Source organism: Amblyomma mixtum, chromosome 5 (genome assembly GCF_055824585.1).
Source record: "Amblyomma mixtum isolate Tamu chromosome 5, ASM5582458v1, whole genome shotgun sequence".
NCBI classification, from domain to species: Eukaryota; Metazoa; Arthropoda; class Arachnida; order Ixodida; family Ixodidae; genus Amblyomma; species Amblyomma mixtum.
The window spans coordinates 167,759,379-167,784,967 of record NC_143016.1 but is presented as its reverse complement, the minus strand read 5'-3'; the positions used below and the strand labels follow the sequence as shown (position 1 = coordinate 167,784,967).

The window sequence follows — 25,589 nt, the reverse complement described above, 5'->3', positions numbered from 1 at the left end:
AAATAATGCGTAGCGATTCAGTGAGCATGGAACACCATCTTAGAAGCATGAACTCGCATTATATAATTAATAATCGTATTATTTGTACCCAGCAGTTTCGGTTTCGGTTCGTAGTTGCCAGGTTTTGGCAGGCTCCTTCATGACGTCAAAAACCACTAATGCGTTGTCACGTGGGCCCGGAAAGCCGTGACGTCGTGTAGGCATTTCGTCTGCTTGACACGCACGTGGTGCGCGTAAACACGGAGAGCCGGGCGGAGGGCAAGTCGAACAGCTCCGAGTCGGAAAGAAGAGTTTTATTTCGGCGAAGACACCGATTATGAGGAATCGCGGGATGACGCAGACGAGGAAGAAGACGCCGCGGTTCGAACCCCGACAACCACTTCATTTTTGATCCGCTGGCCAGCGATTCCGAAGAGGAGGCAGGTGTCAGGCCCTACGCAGCTCAGATTGTGCCAGCGAACACCGAGCGTGTAGGCAACGTCAAATGGTAAAGGCGCGTTCACACTACGCCGACGATCGGCCGATTTCAGTCTGGCGATGGTCGGCGGCAGCGATTTTCGTGCCGTCGGCGCGTCTGTCACACTGCGCAGACGCCGACCGAGCACCGGTCGTCGCCTGACGAGCGCATCGCCGTCGCGTCGCCGAGATAGCAGCCGTCGGCCGACCCGTGTGTCACACTCTGCCGACAACAGCGCCGACCTCACGCCGACGTTGTCCCATCCCGACAGCTCGACGCTGCTTCTTAGTGCGCGCTGCTCGTCTGCTAGCTCCGTTGAAGAAGGCGTCGTGGAAATCGAACTTATGTTCTATTATGGGACGAGTTCGCACTAAAGCGATGTGAAGAGTAGGCCTTTTATTATAGCACAGTCGACTTCCAAAGCGCCGTCAACTGCGGAAGCGAGACCACCTAGGCCTAGCGACGACTAGGGCAGCCTGGGACCAGCGCGCAGTTCAGGCGCGTTTTCACACTAGGCCGACGGGACCCCGAGGTCGACGCGACAGCGACGCCGACGGTCGCGTCGGCCAACCTGGTCGTTCCCCGACTAGCCGTCACACTGCACCGACGACGACGCCCCAACGACCAAGCGTCGTCCTATAGCGCCGCCGACCAAAACGAGACCCGTTGGCCGACGTGCCTTGGGCATATCGGTGGCCGAGCGAAAACATTCACCGACCAAAAACAAGTAGCGAGCTCAGCGGGAAGTGGAATCATTATTTAGACAAATAATGCACGCGCAGCAACATTCATCAAGCCATATGGCCACTTGGCCGACGCGCCGCACTGATCGTCGCTTGCGAACTGCCGCCCCACTGCAAGCAGGGACACGGAGCGGTGAGCATCGCTGCGCCGCTCTACCCAACCCAAGCAACCACAGATATCCGTCGGACGTACGAGCTAGATCCGAACGTCCTTTGCCGAGATCGGACGTCCATCGGACGTACGAACACAATCCGATTTCGGATATCCGTATTCGTACATCCGCTGGACGTACGGACAGTGTCCACTTTTGTATATCCGCATGAGAGACGAGGTGGACGTCCGAAGGATGTAAGGTCGAGTATTTTCCCAGGCCATGAGTATGGACGTTTTTTATTTCACAGAAAATTCGAGTCTTTCGTGTATGTATACTGTTTTATTTGCATCAGTTGGAGGGTTTGACGCGAAGACGTTTGTAAATTGGTACGATTCCACTCCTACCTGCAGTGCAAGAGCCGCCAACGAGCTAAATTTATCTAAGAGGAGAAGCAGGTGTTGCAGAATTTTGCAAGAACTCAATGACTAGTTTTATATTTATAAAACTTCTCCAAATTAGCGGAGTTGCGCGACATGTCCACTGTTTTGCTAGCTAAACTTGCCAATGAAACCATTCGTAAGCATCAAAACTGCCGTCAACGTTGACTCCCGTGCATTCTGCTATCACCATCATCATAGATGTCAGGTCGCGGTCAGACCAATGACCAATGACACCAATCCAATCCATCAGTACGGCTCCGTAGCGCTGTTGTTGATATATCGCGTAGTAGTGTCGCGCTGATCTTTATAGCTCTGTTATTATTAAAATGTGGCTTTGTTCGGTCTGTGGACGAAAGTTGTATGTAACTTAAGCAATTCGAAAGATACAGGAAGCGCCTGAAGCTCTTCAGGAACACTGGAATCCCGTACTGCGTCGACCTTGGTGTAAAGAAGGCTTAGTGCACATGTGATTGCCTACGAAGGTATCAATCACACTTCTTGGAACTTTGCTTCTAGGACAATGCAGCATGCTCATATAACATTCGTTCACAGGACAGTGGGAGCAGTAAGCGCGAGGAGATGGCTTCCCCAAGTGTGTGCTGTTCTCACACTTTCGGGAGCCTACATCACACAGCTGCGGGAACCCTCAACTCGCGCGACTAATTCCCACTCCTCTTCAAAGTTGCGGGACGGAGTGTTTTCGCATCTTGTTAATTTTTGAGGCGTCGCTATGTTCACTGTGCCTATATAAAGAGTGACAACGCGCGAAAGGCAGACCATAGGAAGCACGTGAGGTCGCAGTGGTTCGCAACGGAAGCTTTGCGGCTTTCTGTGCACAGTCGCGTACAGTGCTGCGCAGGTTAGTGCCCTAAGGCCCATGAAAATAAATAAAGTACAGATACATTGTCAAATATGGTGTGGAAAAGTGAGAGCTGTTATTGCCTTATACTTATTGAGGTGTTTGTTAAAGTGCATTGTCTGTTATACTTGCAGCATTAAACACTTCTATTAATTGGTTCCAATGTTTTTACTTGGGCTACTGCATTGTGCCATTTGTTTCATATAACTGATGTTTGCCGCGTTCTTTTTTATTTCAGAAATCCTGTGGGTGGGAAGATTACGGATGTGTGTCCCAAGCTTGCCACATTTGAAGAGTCACATTTAAGAAATTTTCCGAATGTAACCCATTGCTCTGCTGATGTATCATCAACCACAATAAAATATGCGTGCTATGCATCAAATTGTTTCGGTTTTATTGCAGTGCGCGGAGTGAAAAAAAACACGCATGCACCATATATGCGAATATTCGAGAAAGATCCGCCAATGGACGTACTCAACTGGACGTCCGTCGGCGGGCGAACCGTATACCTTTGGCCACCTTTCGGACGGCCGACGGACGTCTACCGGCTGTTTGCGGATGTTCAGCGGACGTACAGAACATCCGAAATAGATCTCTGTCGGCCGTCCGAAGGATATCGGTGGTTGCTTGGGAAGCTCCGCTCGCAACCGGTGTCGCACTTCGCCGCCGTACAGCAGTCCCTCAGAAAGACTGCTCGAGCAGCGACAAAGCATGCCTGCTTATGTTTCGAGCTAACGGCATCGCTCGCGGGCGCTCCGGGCGACGAGCTCTTCTGCCTGGTTGCCGTGGTCGTCGCTGCGGCCGGCGCTTCGGAAGTCGCCTGCGCTATAATAAAAGGCCTACTCTACACATCGCTTTACTGTCAACAGCATCATCTCACAATAAAATAATAGTATGGTAAATCTCCACGACGTCTTCAGCAGCGAAGCGAGCGGGCGCCAGGCGAGCCGGACCGCAACGTCGGGCCAGCGGCAGCTGCGAGGCGGTTGTGGCAAAAAGTTTGCTTGTATCACAGTCGTTACCTTTGCCAGCAGCTCAGTATTCGTCAGCGATCCTCAAAAATGACACATTTTTCACATTTCTTATCCCAGGGTTTATTATTTACGTCAAGAACACACTTTTTATGACGCCGGCAGACGGGATCCAGGCTGGCCGGGCGGCCGGCATGCTCGGTGTACTTCACGTTCGCACAAGAAAATACATAACATCCATGATACTAGAGAATGCTTCCTACATTAGAGCACGGGCAATATGCCTCTGCAAAAGTGGATCTTTCGGCAACGACATCGCCTGCGGCAACGCCGGGCGTAAAGCACCATCGCGCTCGCGAGCGTGCAGAAAAAAAAAAACAAACTCGTGAGCACTCGTAACCAAGGTTGCTAGGCCGCGAAACCGCAAAACTTGGTCCCGTACGTCAGAAAACTGTGCAATGACGTAGGAAATGCTTGTGTTTTCTTCTCTGTTCCTACGTCACATTGATGCACTAGCGATGGCTCAGACTTCAAGAGTGAGCATTTTCACATACTTTAAAATGAAATTAAAATATGTTCTAGACCTCCCTTCAATTTAATACTTCGCTCTTATTGGTCCTCACATACAAAGGAAACGTATGGCAGTCTTTTGTACAACCTTGGAATTTGATGTCTCTACCCCTTTAAATGCTCTGTGCCGCTGCTTCTTCAGACGTACTTCCCGTTCTTCATAAACTAGACGAGCCCGCTTTCGCGACTTATCTCCAGCCAACGTGGCTTCGTGACTCTGTTGTAGGGATCGCTAGAAGCAGCCCGGCGCCTCCACAGCTCAATTGAACTCGTCGACCGGTTTATATGTCTGCGGTGTTTAGGCAGTAAGCGCCGACCTTTATTTAGCAAGAGCGAATCACGTGGTTAGTCACGTGACACAACTGGTTTGGTTTGGTTTATGGGGTTTAACGTCCCAAAGCGAGTCAGGCTATGAGAGGCGCCGTAGTGGAGGGCTCCGGAAATTTCGACCACCTGGGGTTCTTTAACGTGCACTGACATCGCACAGTACACGGGTCTCTAGAATTTCTCCTCCAAAGAAATTCAACCGCCGCGGCCGGGATCGAATCCGCGTCTTTCGGGTCAGCAGCCGAGCACCATAACCACTGAGCCACAGCGGCGGCCTGTGACAGCAAGCGGTCGGAGTGGCGGCGGAATGAGCGGCAACAGCTACGACAAGTCACGTACTGGTTTGACTTAATTCACAGCTACACCTCCGGCAAGCGTCAGAGGTCAAATCCAGGCCTGATTTGACCTTCAGCTTTGCATGCGAGAAGTGGAGCTTTTCGCTCAAAAAAAAAAAAAAAAGCTCAAATACTGACTGATATTTCATCGCCTATCACCCTCGCAAAGAAAAAAAAAATCTATATATATGCATCGCCATAGATATCGGCGATTAAAAGCGACCTCAGCGTTTTCCCTTTGTACACCATACCGAGCAAGAAAAAAAATAAAGGTTACAGACCGCCACCGTACTCCGGAGGCCCACGAAAGCGTCAACCAGCCAACCGGGCTCGGTTATTGTTTACTTGATTTTATTTTTCACTCACTCTCCCGCCACGGCTAGAGGATAGTGCCGGAGGGGGACACACCACGATCTTCTTCCGGCCGCTCGAGGGTGTTGGCCGTGCATCCCAATTAAAGTCGAGAGACTTACACCTTCGCTGCTGTTTTTGGTAAGCCAATGAAAGCCCTTTACTGCCGACGTCACGTGCGCTTCATGACGTTGTGCGCGAGCTTTCGCTCGAAAGCCCGGCACCGCAAGGCGTGGAAGCGGGGAATTAAAAAAAAAAATGTCAATATAGTTCACTTCAGAGGGCTTAATTAAGCGGCATGCGCACTCAGTGCATGCAGGCATTTACTGTACATAATGAATTCATCTGATAGCCACTTTCTGAACCGCTCTTCAGAATGGGACTATAGAGATGTTGTGTGGCCGCGATTTTAGTAGACGTGGCATTGGCAAATGTGCCGCTAAGCCGGGAATGCGGAGAACACCCTACACTACATGGGCTTGTCAAAGCATGGAGGCCGCACCGAAATACCGAACCCACAACCTGAACATTCGCCGGCCGTGCTGTCCAGCTCAAACTATAGAAGATCAAAGACCAATGTTCAGCGGGCGCATCTAACAGCCCAGGCAGCTGGAATAGGGGCCCGAAAAGCTCTTCACAGATTCAAGTTTATCACCACCACCACCACTGGGAACACAGTGCGCACAGTTCAGTTCTCGTTGAGTTTAGCACAGCTCGCGAAGTAGCAAAAACGTTGCCGATTTTCTTGCTTGCGTAAAGAGCGCCGTGCGGAGTCGCTGGGCGTAGGGTGTGGGGACGCGACTCGTCCCCTGTGGTTCGCTTCCCCGCAGTGCACCCTCCTTATAGTTGAGTTACTTTAACTAACAGGGGAGGGCGCTGGCGTACGTCGCAGCAGCACTAAAGTCACTGGAACTCTTCCAGTGACTTTAAGCGGCACGAGCGCCCCGGATGGCGTGTTTGCTGCGTGCGCGCGGTACAGGAGACGGGTCTCTTCTGCTCGGCACCGGGAAGGCGCGCGGACTTGTCGCACGCCGCTCCGCTCTTCGTCGGCGGGCGCCTCGTGGTGGGAACATGTTCCCGCCAGCCCGTCCCGTCCGGCCTCGGAGTTTTCCCTTGGCCTAGCGTGGGCGAACAGAATTCGCTCGTAACCGTGCTGGTGAGTTGGGCATCCTCGATTCCTCAGCGTATTTTGTAGCGCTAGCCGGCGTTATTGTTGTTGTAGCAATAAATGCCTTGTTTGTGTAAGCCAGTGTGTCGTTCCTTTGTTCCCGCAGAGCAAGGCCCGCCGCGATCGGCGTGCGCTCGGTAGCGTACGCGACCACGGGGTGGGGTCCCCGCGGTTTTGAACTGTGTCAGCCGCGGTTAAACGGGGAAAACGTGTTGATCTCCTCTATTAAAACCCCACAAGGGGCACACAAAAACACGCCAATAGATGGTTCAGATCAGACCGCCCCTTCCAAGAGCGACCCACAAATCCTTCCCTGCCGTGGCGGACCGTGCACGTTTACCGACTGGAAAACCAACCAGATGGTTTCACATTGTTCACTGCATCCAAGAATTTGTCGTAACAGCTAGAGTACTTAAAGGAGTAAAGACACCTAATTTTATAGTCACACGTTTTCTTCTCCGCAATGATGCGTAAGGCATTTGAATACATTAACTGCCACGTGGTACTCGTGTACGACCGCAGAATAATTTATTACTGAATTTTCTCTCTCATACATACTGTTTCTGTTTCATCACCTGAACGATGGCTGCAACGTCAAAGGTAGCTTTAGGTCACGGCAGACACGAAAAACGATACCTCAATAGATGAAAAAAGACGAGTTCAGATTCCTCTTCAGTGCACCTTTAAAGCAGGTTGGTTTAATAGTAAACTAAAACTATGCATCAGCTATTATACTGAAGTTTTTCTGAAGCCTCACGCGACGTAAAGCCACCTTTGACGTCACTGCCATCGTCTGGTTGATGAAATCGAAAATAGCATCAAGGAGATATTCTATTATAAATTACTTAGTGGTCGTAAGGGGATACCACGGGGTGATCCATGTTCCGTATTTATCTGTCCAGGTCTTATTTCGTCTCAAGCACAGACCACAAGGCAGCGTATGATAGTTTGCGTTTTCCGTTAAATAATTTAACATCGGAACTTACCTGGACTGACTGCAATCGGCAAAAAACTGCCGTCGTCTGCGCAGAGTATTTTCGTCGAGGCGAGCGGAATAGCCGATTTGAGAGGCTACGCCATCTAGTGAACTGTGAAGCAACCAATGCGCCTGCTTGAAGCTGGGGCAGGTCTCACAATGCCCCAGATGGCATCCTGTCAAATCTGCTTCTCTGCTGGCCTCGACGAAAATTCTGCGCGCAGACAACTGCAGTTATTCGCCAATTCCAGCCAGTCCAAGCAAGTTCAATTGTTAAATTACTGATAAAAAGACACAGACTATCTACGGCTCTTTGCGGTTTGTGGTTGAGCCCAAATAGTCCAGTAGTTCGTGCAGAATTTTTTTACAACCAGGACAGATAAATATGGCACACTCTGTATACTAATGTCTAGTGCATTGTTTCAAATAAGAAAACGTGCAAGCAGAATTTGGCGCCTATGCTACTTTAACGGGAGTTTGCCACAATGCTCTATGTAGTTGATATTTTTCATTCTTGATACTGCACACTTTGTTTTGCCACATGGCGAGTAGTGTACACAGCTGAGGTTCGTGCTCGACTAAAATCTGTTCACAAAATATCGAGATCCCAACTATGAGACACACACAAATTATGTGAATGTTCCAAGGCATGGCAAACAGCCATGCAACCCAGGGCTCACGACAGCGAAGTGTGCGGCCCCAAGTCACAATATGGCAGCCACCGGGCTCTCTTTTCTCACGGACGCACAAGTGCATCCAATGAACTTGGCACATGAGTATATGTCTGCGTACCTCTTGGTCCAGCACAGTGATACTTGAAATACAAAGAGGCAACACATCTCGCGCTCCTCAGTGTCCCATCCATCACTCTTACAGTGTAGCTGTATGGACCACTGTGGAACTTCCCTCAGAAGCACACATTTGGACGGCATAAATCTTTATTAACAAGCACGTGTGTCTCCCCCCCCCCCCCCCCCCCCCCCCCCCCCCCCCACTTCCCAATTCCCTTCTTCTTGGTGGTCGGTTTGGCAGTCTTGGAGGGCTCCTCGCCAAATGGCAGGCTGGCAGCGTCCGCCAGGCCATCAGGCGCCCAGACTGTGCGCTCGCTTGTCGGCACTGCATAGGCTGCACATCTGCGGAGACACGCATGCACAGATGCTCATAACCTTACAAATGGATTGTAAGAAAACCAGCAGGATATAGATCATATAATGAAAATGTGCCTCCCACTAACTGTAGCTCAATAGCTGCAACGGAAATCCTACCCAGTCGCTCTACCAATTGAGTTAACCTGGACGGCAAGCTGACGGCAGGGCGAGAGCGAAATGATCAATAACTCGAAGTGGGAACCATTCCCACTTCGAGTTATTGATCAATTCACTCTCGCCCTACCTCAAGCTTGCCGTCCCGGTTAACAAAATTGGTAGAGCAACCGCTCCGGTGAAGCGGTGGTCCCAGGTTCGAACCCCGGAGCAGGACGAATTTTTCTTTAACTTCGAAGTTTATGAGAAACCTGTTAGCTTTCCTTTGTAGTCGTATGGCTGTGCTCAAGTGGATGTCAATGAGTAATTAGTAATTACTCACTTAATACAAATACTCCACCTTGGGGGATTCCCCTAACCATTGTACCAATCAATTAACAGCTCTTGAGAAGTAGCACGCACTGTGCTGCCAAAAATAGGCAGCTGCATCCATCAAGATTCGAATGCGCTACTCTGAAAACTTTTTTTTTTTTCCCATGACTGATTGGTGGCGCCATCTTGACAGAATTCTGAGCTCCCGCTGAAATGGCATCACCACCCACCCATGGTGCGGGTATCAATATTGGCAGTGGTAAAAACTCTCCTCTCAGTTCTGCAGCTGGAGGAAGGTGAGAAGTGTGGGGTCAACGAATGACAAGGCACGTTAGTAACAACATGGGTGCAAACACCAACGATAAGGCGCACTCGGGCGTTCTGGCAGAGGGTTCGTTATAAATGTCAATTATTTGCTCCAATAGAGGGGAGTTTCCTGTTCGCCTTCAGTGCATCTATTGATGCACATCTTCCAACCGCCTCCCCTCAAGTACCATATATCGCCGAATATCAGTCGATGTTTTTTGAAAAATAACCTTCCAAACGTGGGGGATCTACTATACATGGACTCATAAAGTCAAGCTATGTGCAGGATCAAAGAGGTAGTTTCAATATCACGCCCCGTGCATACATAACTGAGCAACAGTTGACAGATACAGCATGAAAGCGTGTCTGCTTAAAAAAGGGGAAGTTGAACGCACAGCAATTTGAACAGGAAGGCGCAGCCCAAAGCAATCAATGCGCAAAGCCAGCAGTCGGAGACACAGAGAGATAACAGGTGATAAAACGGCACTGTCGTGTGTGGGCTGGCCGACTAGCGGCAAATAGAACCAACATAACAGCCAACGGTTCGGTTACACACACACACACACACACACACACACGCCGCCGCGGTGGCTCAGCGGTCATGGTGCTCGGCTGCTGACCCAAAAGACGCGGGTTCGATCCCGGCCGCGGCGGCTAGAATTTCTTTGGAGGAGAAATTCTAGAGGCCCGTGTACTGTGCGATGTCAGTGCACGTTAAAGAACCCCAGGTGGTCGAAATTTCCGGAGCCCTCCACTACGGCGTCTCTCATAGCCTTAGTCGCTTTGGGACGTTAAACCCCATAAACCAAACTAAACCAAACACACACACACACACACACACACACACACACACACACACACACACACACACACACACACACACACACACACACACACACACACACACACACACACACACACACACACACACACACACACACACACACACACACACACACACACACACACACACACACACACACACACACACACACACACACACACACACACACACACACACACACACACACACACACACACACACACACACACACACACACACACACACACACACACACACACACACACACACACACACACACACACACACACACACACACACACACACACACACACACACACACACACACACACACACACACACACACACACACACACACACACACACACACACACACACACACACACACAAAACTGGGCAATAAATATATATATATAAAACTGGGCACTCATGAGCGCAGAAGTGTTTCCACGTGGTTTTACATGCCTTTTTGCCACTTCTGCATTTCACTTCGTCATACTTTATTCCAGATGTTTTTTCCAGTGAATTATTTCCAATTTCATACGAACGAAAACTATTAAACTCGAAAATGCTACCCGATAACATTTCCTAATATTCAACTGTAGCTCCCCAGGCTGGCACCAAACAGCTATGCTGTTTAAACCTTCCTGCAGAATTTCCGTATCACGGCTAAATAAAATTGTCCTAAAAACAGCGCAAGTGTCGGCGAATAACCTAATATGAGAAGATGTATTGGTTGCGATGTCACTATTATACATTAAGAACAGCAATGGTCCAAGAACTGATCCCTGTGGAACTCCAGATGTCATGTCTATGTATTCTGACTTACTGCCACCAATAACCACTCACTGTTTCCTTTCATCAAGATAGTCTTCAAGCATCTTGAGAACTTCGGCATCAATTTCCAGAGTCTTCATCTTTAATTTTAGAAGGTCGTGTGAGATAGAGTCAAATGCTTTTTGAAAACAGGGGAAAATGGCATCTGTTTCATATTCGTTTTCTAAAGCCATGCCTACATCGTGGAAAATTTCTAGTAGCTGGGTGGAACAATACACGCCACTTCTAAAGCCATGTTGATTCTGGAAAAGGAAACTATTTGATTTTAAGTGTTTGGCTATATCACTGCACAGAATATGTTCGAATAATTTACAGGAAGCGGAGCACAAAGAGATAAGCCTATAGTTTGCTACAGATGATTTAGAGCCACTTTAAAACACAGGGACAACATAGGCTTGTTTCCAAACTCTAGAAAGCCCTCCTGATTCAAGGGTTTTACAGAATATTAGTAAATATTGCGGTACTGTGTGGTAGCAGGCTTACAATACTTCGTGAGATATTTAATTGCAATTCAGCTTAGGGACAAAAGGGTGCATAAATAGATGAAAGAAGTTTAACAAAGCACAGCTGTCTCACCGGTAGGCTGGGCAGGCAGTTGCTGTGGAATGCATGCTTGCAGAAGAACACCACCACATCTTCCATGTGGCGCACATCTGCACAGGCAGCACGAAATCAGACTCAAAGCTTCCTCCCACTGTCACAGCTTGCTACTCTGAAGTCAGCAAACTATCTCCTGGACAGAAATGAACTGGTTAACTAATACGAGTCTTTCAGTCCCAAAGCATGTGAAAGTGCACAGCTGCTTTGGAACATGTAACAAGAGGGTCAGTGGCTGTACGTTTGCAGGTTGTCACGAGTCACCTTTTGGGAAGGTGGGCAGTGACCACAGAGCAGCTGATTATGTGTAAGGCAACAGTGTCCCTTGCAAGGGCTTTCCAGACGTCCTAGCCTGGGCAAGTGCTACTGATAGAGAGCATTCCAGGTTGCAGACCTAGTCTAGCAACTACGGTATCCCACTTGGAAGCTATAACTTTCAACTCCTTTTCAAATAAACTTATGTTCAGGCTAGTTGGCTGACCAATGGAAGCATCTTCAGGTGCTGCACACTGATGACAAGACACAGCAGGGGTTTCCCAAGAAATTGAAATGGGGGGGGGGGGGGGGGTCTAACTTCCGGGGGGAGGGGTTGAGGGTAGAGAAGCGGTAATCATTTTTAATCCCTGCAAGCCTCATCCATAGTTGTATTTGTATTTTTTTGCTGCTTGTTCTCCCTTCTCTAATGTAACCCACACCCCTCTGTAACGCCCTTGTGCCCTAAGGATAACGGAATAAATCAATAAATAACAGTGCAGGTGGTCAAGCTGCAAATGGTTGAGGTCCTTAAACTCTAATGATACGCCAATGTTCTCGTTTCATCAATGCAGGCCTATCAGTCCTCCAAGTATGTCATATACAGCTTGGAAATAAAATCTGTTCATTCACATAAATACCTCGGTGTAACCTAACACACCTACTTGGTCTGCACATGTAACGAGCATGACTAACAAAGCCAACTGCACTCTTCGTTATGTTTACAGAAATTTGTGGCTTGCCTTTATTTTTTCGATTCAAATGTTAACTTACCTTGCATTTTTCTTGCTTAAGTTAGAATATGCATGCTGTCTGGGAGCCTCGTCAATATAACCTTCCCAACACCCTTGAATTGTTCAAAACCGCATAGCCAGATTTACTTTTTTTTACTTCTCTTATCACTACAGCGTCACAGTACTCAGATCACAGGCTCGCCATACTAATCTCAAACTGAGATGTTGCATCTTTAGTTAGGCTTAGCCTCTTTCACTAATTTTACCACTTGATGTTTCAGTCACCTCGCCAGCTCATTGCTTACCAGCAGCCGTACCTGCCCTCCAGCACGGACTGCAGCTCATCTTCACTCATTCTTTCTGAAAATGCTCGGAACTGGAACAACCTGCTAATCGACTATGTGCACCGCTCATATCCTCTACAGTTCGCAAGGCTGCCATTGAACCTTTCTTCATTTGGCTCACCCCATTCCTCATGTAATACCCCATTCCTGAGAAATGTGTGGTACTGAAAAATAAATAAATATATAAATAAATAAACAAACTGCCCGTCATGGGATGTGCAGAAACGGGCTACCTCATTAAGTTCTTACTGGGAAAGCTGGTTCTTTAGAGTGCATCACCTCTTCCATAAGAAAAGCAACTTGCCTTTGGAGAGTATCCGACGATTGCAGGCATGACAGAGCTGGTCATCTGCATGAAAAAGCACCATGCACTGCACTCAGAGGTGGCTAGCATCTAGACGGGTAGTATTATAAGAACGTTAGAGATCACTGCGGCGACCTGCATTGGAGGAATGCGAAAGCAGTGATGCCTCGTCCGCACTCGTCGCCCCTCTTTGTTTCACTTGGGACTTGCATGAGTCAGGCAACTGGGGTTCTCTTGGAGTCCGCTGTGAAGCACATTTCAAATGCCTTGCTTCAGCATGTTTCCGGAGGCGAGTGTTTGGTGACTGGGGTTCCTTTCGCTAGTGTTGCGAAGTACGTTTCAAATGCTTCGCTTCAGCATTATGTTCCCGACGTTCCCTCACACATTTCCTTTTTGAGGATGTTTTGGCGGAATTTGAAGACGCACCGTCCGATGATGTAGACACCCCGTCCATGACCACAAACGCATCAGCGTGCACGCAATGGCACAACGAGATACCCCACCACTCGAATCATATGAAAGGAACGCACACACTCGACAGCAGCAAGGAAACGACTGAAGCAAGCCGGAAGCGCATGAAGTGGAGGTGATGCGCACATACTTTCTAGAAGGTTCTTGCACTGCGCCACCGCTCACCCCATCGCGCCGCCACCCTCTCCTCTGACATCACGGTGGCCCCATTGCAACGAGACGGCTTGACGTCACATGTTACCCAGACAACCACGTTGGTTCGCTGCCACCGCATTTACAGCCACTGTTTGTAATTAATGGTTCGTAATTAATTTTTATGTTCATTGGCAGTTTTCAATATGTTGTTTCATTAACTAACATTACTTGACCACCTTTTAATCTATCTCAAACCTTCATCCGGTTTGGCTGAGTATTTTCCCACAATTTCGACATCCAAGGCTGTTTTGACGTCCACCCACTATATCGACGTCCGTGGCTATTTTGACAGCTAATTGACTTTCTCATCTATTTAAGTAACTAATTACTCTACATGAATCAAATTTGATGCGCATCGACATTTTATCATCCCCTATTGACTTTTTTGCCTCTATTTAATTAACCAATTACTCCACATGAATCAAATTTGATGCGCATTGACATTTTATCATCCCTTATAACATTCAATCATTCTTTTACTGCTAACTTTTGGCTTCTGACACATTCTGTGTCCAGTTTCTGCAGATACAAAACTGCAAACATAGTCAAGTAATGCTTTCGCATTATGTATTAAAATCATAAAGCACGAGTTGTAACTTAACATGAAGACACCAGTGGCTTCCTGTTAAGTTGTCCCAGCTTGAAACGAAGACACAGCATAAACATCCCGTTGACAGATACTCCACATCAGCTCCAAAAGTTGTATTTATACAAAACTTCCCAATTTTTTTTCAACTTCTTCCATTTCTTGTGAATAGATATAAGAGCACAATACGTCACAATATATAGGCAGCTGCTAAGCAGTGTCATGAATATACTTCATTTATTTTCTTTATAAATATTAACATACACAGAAGGTGTCTTTGCGAGTTGGGCTAGGCCTCAGAAAAAGAAACTCTGCTGCAGCCTTGGCGTTACATAACTGCCGTGGGTGGCGAACCTGCACTGGTGGCCAATTTAAGCATTTGCACAGCTTATTCAATAACAGTATGGCCTTTATAGTGATGCAATTTTTTTGCTGGTCTTTGTTAGTTTTGGAAATTCACAACTCTAGTAAGCACCAGTAGAATTTAAAACTGCTCGTTTCTTTGAGGAAGGTTTCTACACCCTTCCTATAGTGTAGTCTGGCATGGATGAAGACCAGGAGGCGTGCTTGTAGATGATGACAGCAGAGAGTATATTCAAAGCATATGGTTTGGTTTGGTTTCTGGGGTTTAACGTCCCAAAGCGACTAAGGCTATGAGAGACGCCGTAGTGGAGGGCTCCGGAAATTTGGACCACCTGGGGTTCTTTAACGTGCACTGACATCGCACAGTACACGGGCCTCTAGAATTTCTCCTCCAAAGAAATTCTAGCCGCCGCGGCCGGGATCGAACCCGCATCTTTCGGGACAGCAGCCGAGCACCGTAACCGCTGAGCCACCGCGGCGGCTATTCAAAGCATATACTCTACTTTTTAAGAAAATTACCTCCTATCTATAACAGTCCCTAGATTAACATCTTTCTCCAATCAACACAATTATTATTCAGAAAATACAGTAATGTTTCCCTACCCTTTCCTTGGCTTCAGACTCTTGGCTTCTTTCATGAACATGAGCTTTCGGAAGAGGTTCCAAGTGAGTCTGATCATGCCGGCTCCTTTTGGATGTTTCAGATTTCGAAACCTCATGGGAAAGCTAATTCCGTGTCTCATAAAACAGCTATGCAAGAGCCCTGAATAAGCCCAGCCACAATGTGCTCAGCACCTGAGCAAGACACTGCCCACCTCAGTGTCAACTCACAGTCACTCCTCCCTTTAACAGAGGACGAGGATCTTAAAGCTAACTTTTTATTTGAGGCTAGAATCTCATGATATTTTGCACACAGATGCGTTTTTCTCTTCAGATTTCAAATATTCAATTATAATTGACCTGGTGGTCTTAAATCTTTAAAAGTCTAGTATATAATTAGGTAATTTCTTACGCAGCTTTAATAAACTTTCTCATCCCATTTTGTTGCTTTTAATTACATGAACTGATAGCCATAGAGTTCCCATACCCAGTGACATTCTTCGTTTTCTTGTAAAGGCATGTCATCCTGATATATACTATGTCAAGAGTTAAAGGTTGCAGTATTTGACACTGCAACTCGTTAAGCTAATTGCAAATTGCTATTTATTTGTGGTCTAAACAAAAAAAGCAAGAATGCCATTGGGTATAGGAATTCGCTGGCTATCAATTCATGTAACTGAAAGAAACAAAATGCAATGAGAAAGTTCATTAAAGCTGCGTAAGAAATTACCAAATTACACTCTAAAATTTAAGATAACTTTTGATCTAAGACCACCAGCTCAATTATAATTACATTTTTGGAATCAGGAGAGAAAAACGCATCTCTGTGCAAAATTTCATGAGATTCTAGCCATAAATGAAAAGGTTTGTTTTAAGACCCTCATCCCCCCTTTAATTAATAATCAGCAAAGCTTTCCCAGGAGTTTAGGCCCAGTGACAGACACCACCCAGGGTGGGCAGGGTGCGGGGGAGCAGAGAAGGGAGAGGCCACTCACGGGCAATGGCGATGCCTCGGCTCTGCTGCCGGTGCAGCTTCTGGAGGAGGCCAATGCAGTCCGACACCAGGATCTTCTTGCAGCCCTCCCGCAGGGAGATCTGCACAAGCAGAGACGGACGGGGACTAGGCTACAACCACTGCCGCCCCAACAGCTGGCCTCACGTTTTAAAGATAAAAACTTGAAAAGACAAGCAGTCTGAGCCCCCATATGTTGGTGTACACGTAAGGCCCTTAGTTTTTGGTATAACCCAATTTCACCCTATTCTTGCACCCTGGACATATTCCTTAAAAACTGGGTCTAACCCGATTTATCCCCAAAAATGAGCTTTCTAGATCATGGTCAAAAGAGCTACTGCCGGGGCTAATTGGAAATACATTCTTGAAGGTATTGGTGAGCGCTATCAGAATACGGAAAAGGGACGAACAAACAGGATGAAGCGCTTCGTCCCGTGTGTTCGTCCCTTTTCCGTATTTTGATAGCGCTCACCAATACTTTCAAGAACTAGATCATGACAGTTTTCCACTTCAGAAATCTGAAAACACAGATATCCAGTGCTTATTCCTAGCAGATGTCCTTGGTCAACTGACGATTTCAAGCCCCTTTTAACACTCTTTTTCATGACGCGGATGTGAGGATAAGATCGATAAGGGCGATTTAGATGTGACGGGCCCAAACAAGGCTGCCGATCAGACGGTTTATTGGAATCACTGTATTAAGTGCTACCCACACTAATGACATCCTGATCCGAGGATCTTGCATGGTTACACTGGTTGCTGTGATGCTGAATGTTTTTACACTGTACAAGTTAAGGCAGGCTGGTCTTGCTCAGATGTGGGAGAGCACCGTAGAAGATTAGTAACATATGGGATGAAATATTTCTGACTAATTAGGAAAAAAACATCTTATCTGGTAAAAAGCTTTTCATAGAACCCGTGATTTCTATATCTACTGTTTACGAAATAACGAGCAAAAACTGGACACTTTATATTGCCACCTGGTGTTCTCAGGTGGCGCTGAAGTGTCTTCGAAGACGTTGAAGTGTCTCGCGCTGGCTGGCTGCCTGCTTGCTGTATTCTGCCGGTTAGCGTCCTGTCGCCCTATTTTCCGTTACATATTTTGGTGGAGGTGCGGGGTAAAGATCCCCGTATATGTCTCATACTCCTCCGGACACCCTGGGCTCCAGTCCTTCGCTAGTGGACACCCCCGTGCACCGTGCTAGCCGGAGAAACCAAGGCCTACCTCCCGAACACGGGCTTTCGGAATCTGCCAGAGCACCCACTCATCGACCTGCCATGCCAGCTGCAGCCTACTACACCTTGCAGAATCCGCGACTGCCCAAACCATTCCACGGCAGTCAGCTCGAAGACGTAGAAGACTGGCTTCTCGAGTTTGAACGCGTGGCCTCATTCAACCAGTGGGACGACGCCGCCAAGCTTCGAAACGTCTTCTTTAGTCTCGAGGATGGTGCGCGTACCTGGTACGAAAACCGAGAAGACGCCCTAACATCATGGCACGAGTTCCGCCGACGCCTGCTGGAGACCTACACCAGCACGGATCGTCGAGAACGGGCTGAAAGGGCTTTGCAGTCTCGCATTCAGATGCCTAATGAGACTGTAAGCATGTACGTGGAGGATATGACTCGGCTCTTCCGGCGAGCTGACCCGGCCATGCCCGAAGATAAAAAGGTGCGCCAACTCATGCGCGGCGTTAAGGAGCAACTTTTCGCTGGCCTCGTGCGCAGTCCACCTGGGACTGTTGCTGAGTTTCTCACGGAAGCGGTCGCGATGGAGAAGATGCTCTTGCGGCGGTCTACCACCTACAACCGGCCGGTACTCGCCGCTTCACTTACAGAGCCGCTTCCTGCCTTCGGGGCTAACCCTGGTCTTCTCCGCGACCTGATCCGCTCCGTTGTGCGCGAAGAGCTCCAGGCGCTTTTCGGTGCTCCCCTGCCGACGGCCGGCTCTCTCGCTAGCCTCGTCCGCGAAGAGGTTCAAGCCTTGAGACCTTCGTTCCCGTCCGTTGACCCGCCGCCTTTACCCACGGAGTGCCGTCGTCCAACGTATGCTGAAGCCTTGCAACGTCCTGCGCCCTCTTCGGCGCAGTTTCCTCCGTCCAATCAAGGCTCGCTGTTTTCCGCACACCCCGACACGCGCTACATCGACAATCGACGATCGCCCCAGCGGAAGACGGACCTGTGGCGTGCTCCAGATCGGCGGCGTCTCTGCTTTCACTGCGGGGAACCCGGTCATCTGTATCGCCAGTGCCCGTATCGACAGCTTGGGCTGCAGGGGTTCCCTATCGACATGCCCCGTCCACCAAGAGGTCAACGACCCCGGGAGATCGAGGACTACGTAGCCCAGCAGCGCATGGCGACAATTCCCCAGCGGCAGTCTCGGTCTCCATCACCACGCCGACCTTCGCCACAGCCCCAAAGCTCCTCCTGGATGGCGCAGAGACGGTCGCCAAGTCCCCGCCGGGAAAACTAAAGAGAGCGACCTCAGGGGGCGAGGCCGCTGGCAATCGATGCGAACAAGACCCCCCGACAACGCGAACAGCGACCGACCGCGATTTAAAGGCAACGACTGCAGTACCTGAACTCGGAGATCGATTCTCGTTGGATATACCCGTGCTTCTCGATGGCTATAAGGTTAGTGCTTTGGTGGACACTGGCGCTGATTTCTCGATTTTAAGCGGAAAGCTAGCGGCGCTTCTTAAAAAAGTAATGACGCCATGGTCCGGCACGCAGATTCGCACGGCTGGCGGACATGTCGTGACTCCGCTTGGCCTATGCACAGCAAGAGTCCAAATTCGCAGCTCCACATTTGTTGTCAGCTGCCTAGTTCTACCTGACTGCTCCCGTGACTGTATCCTTGGCGTTGATTTTCTGCGAGAGTATGGAGCTATTATTGACCTCCGAAAGCGCACTGTCACATTTTCTACCGAGAAAGCTGATGTTTACTCCGAGGACTGTCCACGCCGCGCCGCCCTTCGAATATCCGCCGAGAGCGTTTGGATTCCGCCACGCGCCAGTGTTTTTGTGAGTGTTCACTGCGACGCACTACGTGAAGGGACTGTGGTCGCAGAGGGCAACCTGTCCCTTTTGCTCACCCACGGCATCTGCTCAGAGCGAAGTCTCATCCATCTCCGCGACGGCTGCTCTGAGCTCCTGGTGACTAACTTCTCTAACGAGCCCCGGCACCTTTTTCGTGCTACTGCCATCGCATTCGCCGACCCCTTAGCGGAGGTTTCTGAATGTTTCGCGTTCGAAGCTGTTAGACCTGTGCGCCCATCCCTTGACATCAGCCCGGACCTTTCGGTGACTCAACAGCGAGAACTACGTGCCCTCCTACTCGAATACGCTGCCTGTTTTGCTTCTTCGTCGAAAGTCCGGCAAACGGCTCTTCTCAAGCATTGCATCCAGCAATGCAGAAAAATGAGCGGTCACGATAAAATGTCTTGTGCTGCAAAATGACCCCTAAAACCTGATTTGCACCTTAATTTAAGCTCGAAAAATATTTCCCATTTTACCCCACGAATTCCGGGAAAAAATAAAACCCAAAAATGAAGGGCCCTATGAATATGCAGTCCAAGGAACTCGGACTGCCAAGGAACAAGCTTATTCTGACACTACAAATTTTTTTGGGGGTGTTTTTAAAGGGACAGTGAGGAGAGCACTATTAATATTTTTTTTATAGCAAAATCCGATAGTTCGGCATTTCATGGCTTTGTTGCCACTTGGCCGGCAGCAAAAGATGCATTTATTTCTAAGAAATTTGGATTCGTAGTTGAAAAAGTTTTTCCCGCTGCTCTGATTCAAACTTGGGATTCTCCTATGACGACACAGGACTAAGTGACGTGAAACATGACGTGTCCATGACGTAACGCAGACTCCGTGATTTCTGGCGGCCAGCAGTGCGGCCTAGCAGCAGCCGAAACGAAAGCTACTGCAGGCCGAACGTTGAAGGCATCTATTGGCTATTGCGGCCGTCGCTACAGTCGCTTCGCTTACGTTTGCACTGGCGTTTTGCCAGTGTTACGATGGATCCCGCTCTCGAAGTTGTCAACGAAGTTCTCGCAAATAGATACCTTTAGCATACCGTGTACCTTGTTACCGCTAGCGGAATACCGGGAGCCCCCCTAACGCCGGTGAGCAGGCGCTGATTGATCCCGATGCTGCAGGCGCGCGCGTAGCTGCCGGTCACGTGGCGCCATCTGGCGACGTCAAGGAGATTTGCACATGCATTGGCAGCGCCTCAGTGATTTGTTGCTTCTCGGGTTCTAGAGTTGCTAGAACCATTGGTTCTAGCAACACTGCTTTGTCCTATGACGTCATCACGCTTGTACTTGCGAGTTTGGCCTGTGGCGGCGATACCTGTATTTTGGTTCTTGCTCTTTTCTATGTTACAAGAGCTTTGTTGTCAGTATGAGTGGCGTTTTTGTAATCAGGAGCTGGTATTCTGCCGATACAAGCCAACTTTGATTTCTCCTCAGTGTCCCTTTAACGTCCCAAAGCGACTCAGGCTATGAGGGACGCCGTAGTGAGGGGCTCCGGAAATTTCGACCACCTGGGGTTCTTTAACGTGCACTGACATCGCACAGCACACGGGCCTCTAGAATTTCGTCTTCACCGAAATTCGGCAGCCGCGGCCGGGATCGAACCCGCGTCTTTCGGGGCAGCAGCTGAGCACCGTAACCACTGAGCCACCGCAGTGGGGCACTACAAAATTTCAGTCAAGCTTCCTATTGTTATGCAATGTCATCACACAGTAGCTTTATCAAAATTTTTCTCTGTAGCCGCAGCCAGGAAGAAAAAAGAGAGAAGGCTTCAGCAATCATGGCTGCCTGGAACCACTTCTTTTGCCACCTCTTCACTATACCCGACAGTGCCAAGTGGAAATGAGATTCGATCTGAACGGGAAACAAAGACACACACCTGGAGGTTATAGTCGCGCATGATCTTGACCAGGGAGTCCCGCAGCTGGGGGATGTCCAGTCCCTCGGGTATCCGCAGGATCAGCAGGATGGGGTTTACGTGAGCCCCAATTTTGTGGAGGAGGGTCGTGATGAATGCTGCAAGGATAACGCAACCACAGAGTCGAAGACAAAACTTCTGCACGAGATGTGGAAATTTCTTACGCTGGCAAAGAAAGACATCCCCATTCTCTAAGGACATGCCACTGGTCAAGAAAATTTTTAGAAATACAGTAAAATCTCGTTACAAGAGACATGGTTACAAGAGACATTTGGTTAAAAGAGACATTTGAAAGTGGTTTAGTTGGCTTTCCTAAATTTGCCATGTTAACAACACTGCATACAAGAGACACAGTTACGAGAGACATTCAGTTACTAAGGACAACTTTTTTGGGTCCCTAGAGTAAATCCTTCACTATTTAGAAGAGAAACAACCCAGATACGCTCACGCAATGCAGCCAACATCGTACCAACCCATATGCGCTGCACTTTTCATTCCCTTGCCTCGATTCATGTCACACATCACACAGTTGCGATTGCTGTCTCGCTGCAGTGAAATTGCCATATCACAGACTGCGTGTCCTCATCGAGAGATTGTGAACTTCTTCTTCAGCTACTTCACGGTTACAGCCCCGACGATGTATTCAACGCGGATGAACTTATCTCGTCCAACTCCTCAATGTTTTTAGAATTTTTGGTTACAAGAGGCCTGGTTATAACAGACACCTTTCTCAGGCCCCTTGAGTGTCTGTTGTAACGTGGTTTTACTGTATTGCAAGTCACGAGTGTGATCTGCTTTGGATTTAAATACTCGTAGTGCAGAACTGATGCTTCGAACAGTAATCCTGGCTGGAGAAGCATGCTAGCTAGCCCTTCATTGGTATTCGGAACACTGTGCTGAACACTGTGCTGGCTGCAGTGACAGCAGCACCTGAAGCCATAAGCAAAGACTGAGTAACTGTTCTTGCAATTTTCTTTTACAGTATAGAAAGGGTCTATACAATATGGGCTATGACTTCACAGTCCTGGATGCCCGCTAACAATGTGGAAACATGGTGCCAGCCACGCCAACTGGCACCTACCCAGGGTCCACCAACATCTGGCCAGCACTCCTGCTCAGCAGCACCACCCCAGGAATCTCCGAACTGCACGCCTTTCAAGCTCCTTAGTCAGCATTCCACGCTACATACTTATCACCACATATAGGGTGCCCCAAAATCAACCCCAACTTCACTCGGCTCAGACGCATTGCAAAGACATCATCATCATCATCAGCCTGACTACGCCCACTGCAGGGCAAAGACCTCTCCCATGTCTCTCCAGTTAACCCTGTTCTCTGCCAGTTGTGGCCACCGTATTCCTGCAAACTTCTTAATCTCATCCGCCCACCTAACTTTCTGCCGCACCCTGCTACGCTTGCCTTTTCTTGGAATCCACTCTGTTACCCTTAGTAAGGACCACTGGTCATCTTGCCTTTGCAGCCACGGTAAAATGACTCGCCTTTACATCGTGCAGGTAAACAACCTTTACCCTCTTTTTGCAATGTGTACCTGTTATGGCAGTTTGATAGGAAGAAACAAGCAATGCAAAGAACACAGATGACAGAAGGAAATCAAACATGCGCTGACTTGAGCCTGTTATGATGGTCCGATAGAACTGCTGAGTCCATGTTGCTACTAACAGCGACAACTTTTTGCTTCTTCAGTATGACATTAGGCATACATTAACCTGGCATAATAAATGGCTAATGTCTTTAAATGTGAAAAAAAAAAAGTTTTTTTTTTTATCATTCCATCGACGTCATTCGCAACCATCTTCAAGGTATGTTATCAACAATTCAGAAATTTCCGCAGTAACAACATACAAATATTTAGGCTTCATTTAACACGCTATCTAAGTTGGTCTTTTTCCATAACTCAGGTCACTAACGCAGCAAATTGCTCTACTGGCTACTTTTCACTAACCCTGCAACTAGCACCCCCATCAATGAAGTCACTGATCAATGGCCCAAACTGGAATATGATTGTGCGGTTTGAGATCGCTATTGAAATAACCTTTGTAACTACTCTGGTAGCAGTTCAAAATCTTGCAGCAATATTCATCTTCTTCGGCTATTCTTATGATGCAAGTGTCACTTAAAGGGACACTGAGGAGAGCACTATTAATATATTTTTTATAGCAAAATCCGATAGTTCGGCATGTCATCGCTTTGTTGCCACTTGGCCGGCAGAGAAAAATGCATTTATTTCTAAAAAATTTGGATTCGAAGTTGAAAAGGTTTTTCCCGCCGCTGTGATTCAAACTTGGGATTCGGCTATGACGACAGAGGACTAAGTGACGTGAAACATGACGTGACATGACGTGATGCAGACTCCGTGATTTCTGGCGGCCAGCAGTGCGGCCTAGCAGCAGCCGAAAAGAAAGCTACCGCCCCCGCACGTTGAAGGCATCTATCGGCTATTGCGGCCGTCGCTACAGTCGCTTCGCTTACGTTTGCACCGGCGTTTTGCGAGCGTTACGATGGATCTCGTTCTCGAAGTCGTCAACGAAGTTCTCGCAAATAGACACCTTTAGCATACCGTGTACCTTGATACCGCTAGCGGCATACCGGGAGCCCGCCTAACGCCGGCGAGCAGGCGCTGATTGGTCCCGATGCTTCAGGCGAGCGCGTAGCTGCCCGGCACGTGGCGCCATCTGGCGACGTCAAGGAGATTTGCGCATGCATTGGCTGCGCCTCAGGGATTTGTGGCTTCTCGGGTCCTAGAGTTGCTAGAACCATTGGTTCTAGCAACACTGCTTTGTCCTATGACGACATCACGCTTGTACTTGCGAGTTTGGCCTGTGGCGGCGATACCTGTATTTTGGTTCTTGCTCTTTTCTACGTTACAAGAGCTTTGTTGTCAGTATGAGTGGCGTTTTTGTAATCAGGAGCTGGTATTCTGTCGATACAAGCCAACTTCAATTTCTTCTCAGTGTCCCTTTAACTAAAATGTAATGCTAACCACACAATTCTAGCTAAGTGCCGAAAAATTGCCTGACAGCCGTTTTCATAAGTTCTATTATCAACCATTTCTTAAGTGCATTATAAGCCCCGCTTACAACATCTCGAATTGCACAAACCACGGGACGGCCATTTACCCCTCTGCCTGGATATCAGTGCATCTGTCATCTATATTTTTTGTTTGTACAGCTAGGGATTGAAATAATCTGCCAAACATCATCAGACATCAACTCCACTCATCCTCCTTCAGACGATCCATCAACAGAATCAACTGCTGGATGTTTCACCCCATCATGTAACACCTTCTTTGAGGTACTCATAAGTAAAAAAAACTTTTAAGTAATCCTCGGTAGATCATTTCAATGCATTAGCGGACAAACGTTCGTTACATCTGAAGTTCACACAGTAAATTTTGTTGTTTCCAAAGCGGTACACTTAGGTCTGTTATATTTGATGTGGTAAACTTAACATTCACTATATCCAGGGTCAGCACCAATCCGAGGTCCACATACGAAAATTCGTTATATCTGAGGTGGCATACTTAGATTCATTATGTCCAAGGTTAACGGAAAAATGTTTATTATATCTGAGGAAGAAAACTGAAGAGGCTTAAAGCTGCTACATGCCACGGTGGATAGAAAGCAACCAGTCCCCCATGTTTTCGCTTTCGCATGCGCAGAACCTGCTAACGCTAATGCGTTAATAAAATAAATGCATAAACATAAAAAAAAATATATATCACATCCTAGAGAATTTGCAAATGCATTCTCTGTGACAAAGGTACTTTTTGCACCAAGTCAGCAGAGGGACAAGCAGCTGTCTACAGGTATCGATCTGCAAACACAGGGCACAGTGGCAACAGCTGTGAGCCACAAAACACAAGTGTGTTTGCCTGCCGGCATTCAGTCAATAGGCTAGCAAAACAAATAAATGTATGGCATATCATTTCTTCTCTCTCTCTCTTTCAAAAAATCTGCTCCACGCAAGTGCGCCATTAATATATTTTTGCAACAGGATGGCACTAATGTAGTTGACGGTAAATAGTTTAGGGAAATTAAAAAAATCCCCGGTAAGGTTATTGTGATAATACAGTTTGCTGCTGAGTGGGGGGTGCCACAGCAACAACACGATAGAACAAAGGCACACTTGGCCCCACTGAGTTAGTGTGGAACCTGCCACAACCTTGACTTGCTTCTCTGCTCAGCAGCCCGGTATGGCCCTGAGCTACACCATTACAATTATGAAATCAGTAGCAGTCGTCCTGTCGGCGGTTCCCTGATATCTCAGGCAACTCTACTAAATGTATGCCGCATCAAATACTAAAGACTACTCGAGTCGCAG

The 25,589-nt window shown here is 48.0% G+C and overlaps 1 protein-coding gene and 1 long non-coding RNA gene across 2 annotated transcripts in view; one reads left to right on the top strand and one right to left on the bottom strand.

Moving 5' to 3' along the window:
• Nucleotides 1-1,996: 1,996 nt before the first annotated feature.
• LOC149344538 (uncharacterized) lies at nt 1,997-2,976 on the top strand. The gene is made up of 2 exons (XR_016282774.1): nt 1,997-2,217; nt 2,833-2,976. It is a non-coding gene; the product is annotated as an uncharacterized LOC149344538 (long non-coding RNA).
• Nucleotides 2,977-8,289: 5,313 nt separating this feature from the next.
• Nucleotides 8,290-25,589, bottom strand: part of lt (vacuolar protein sorting-associated protein light) — a 66,443-nt gene continuing 49,143 nt past the window's right edge. Inside the window, exons 20-24 of the mRNA XM_089546303.1 lie at nt 21,210-21,346; nt 16,274-16,373; nt 13,064-13,108; nt 11,409-11,485; nt 8,290-8,425 (exon numbers count right to left, since the gene is read on the bottom strand). Coding sequence (XP_089402429.1) covers nt 8,375-8,425; nt 11,409-11,485; nt 13,064-13,108; nt 16,274-16,373; nt 21,210-21,346 — 410 coding nt within the window. The 3' untranslated portion in view covers nt 8,290-8,374. The remainder of the gene's footprint in view (nt 8,426-11,408; nt 11,486-13,063; nt 13,109-16,273; nt 16,374-21,209; nt 21,347-25,589) is intronic.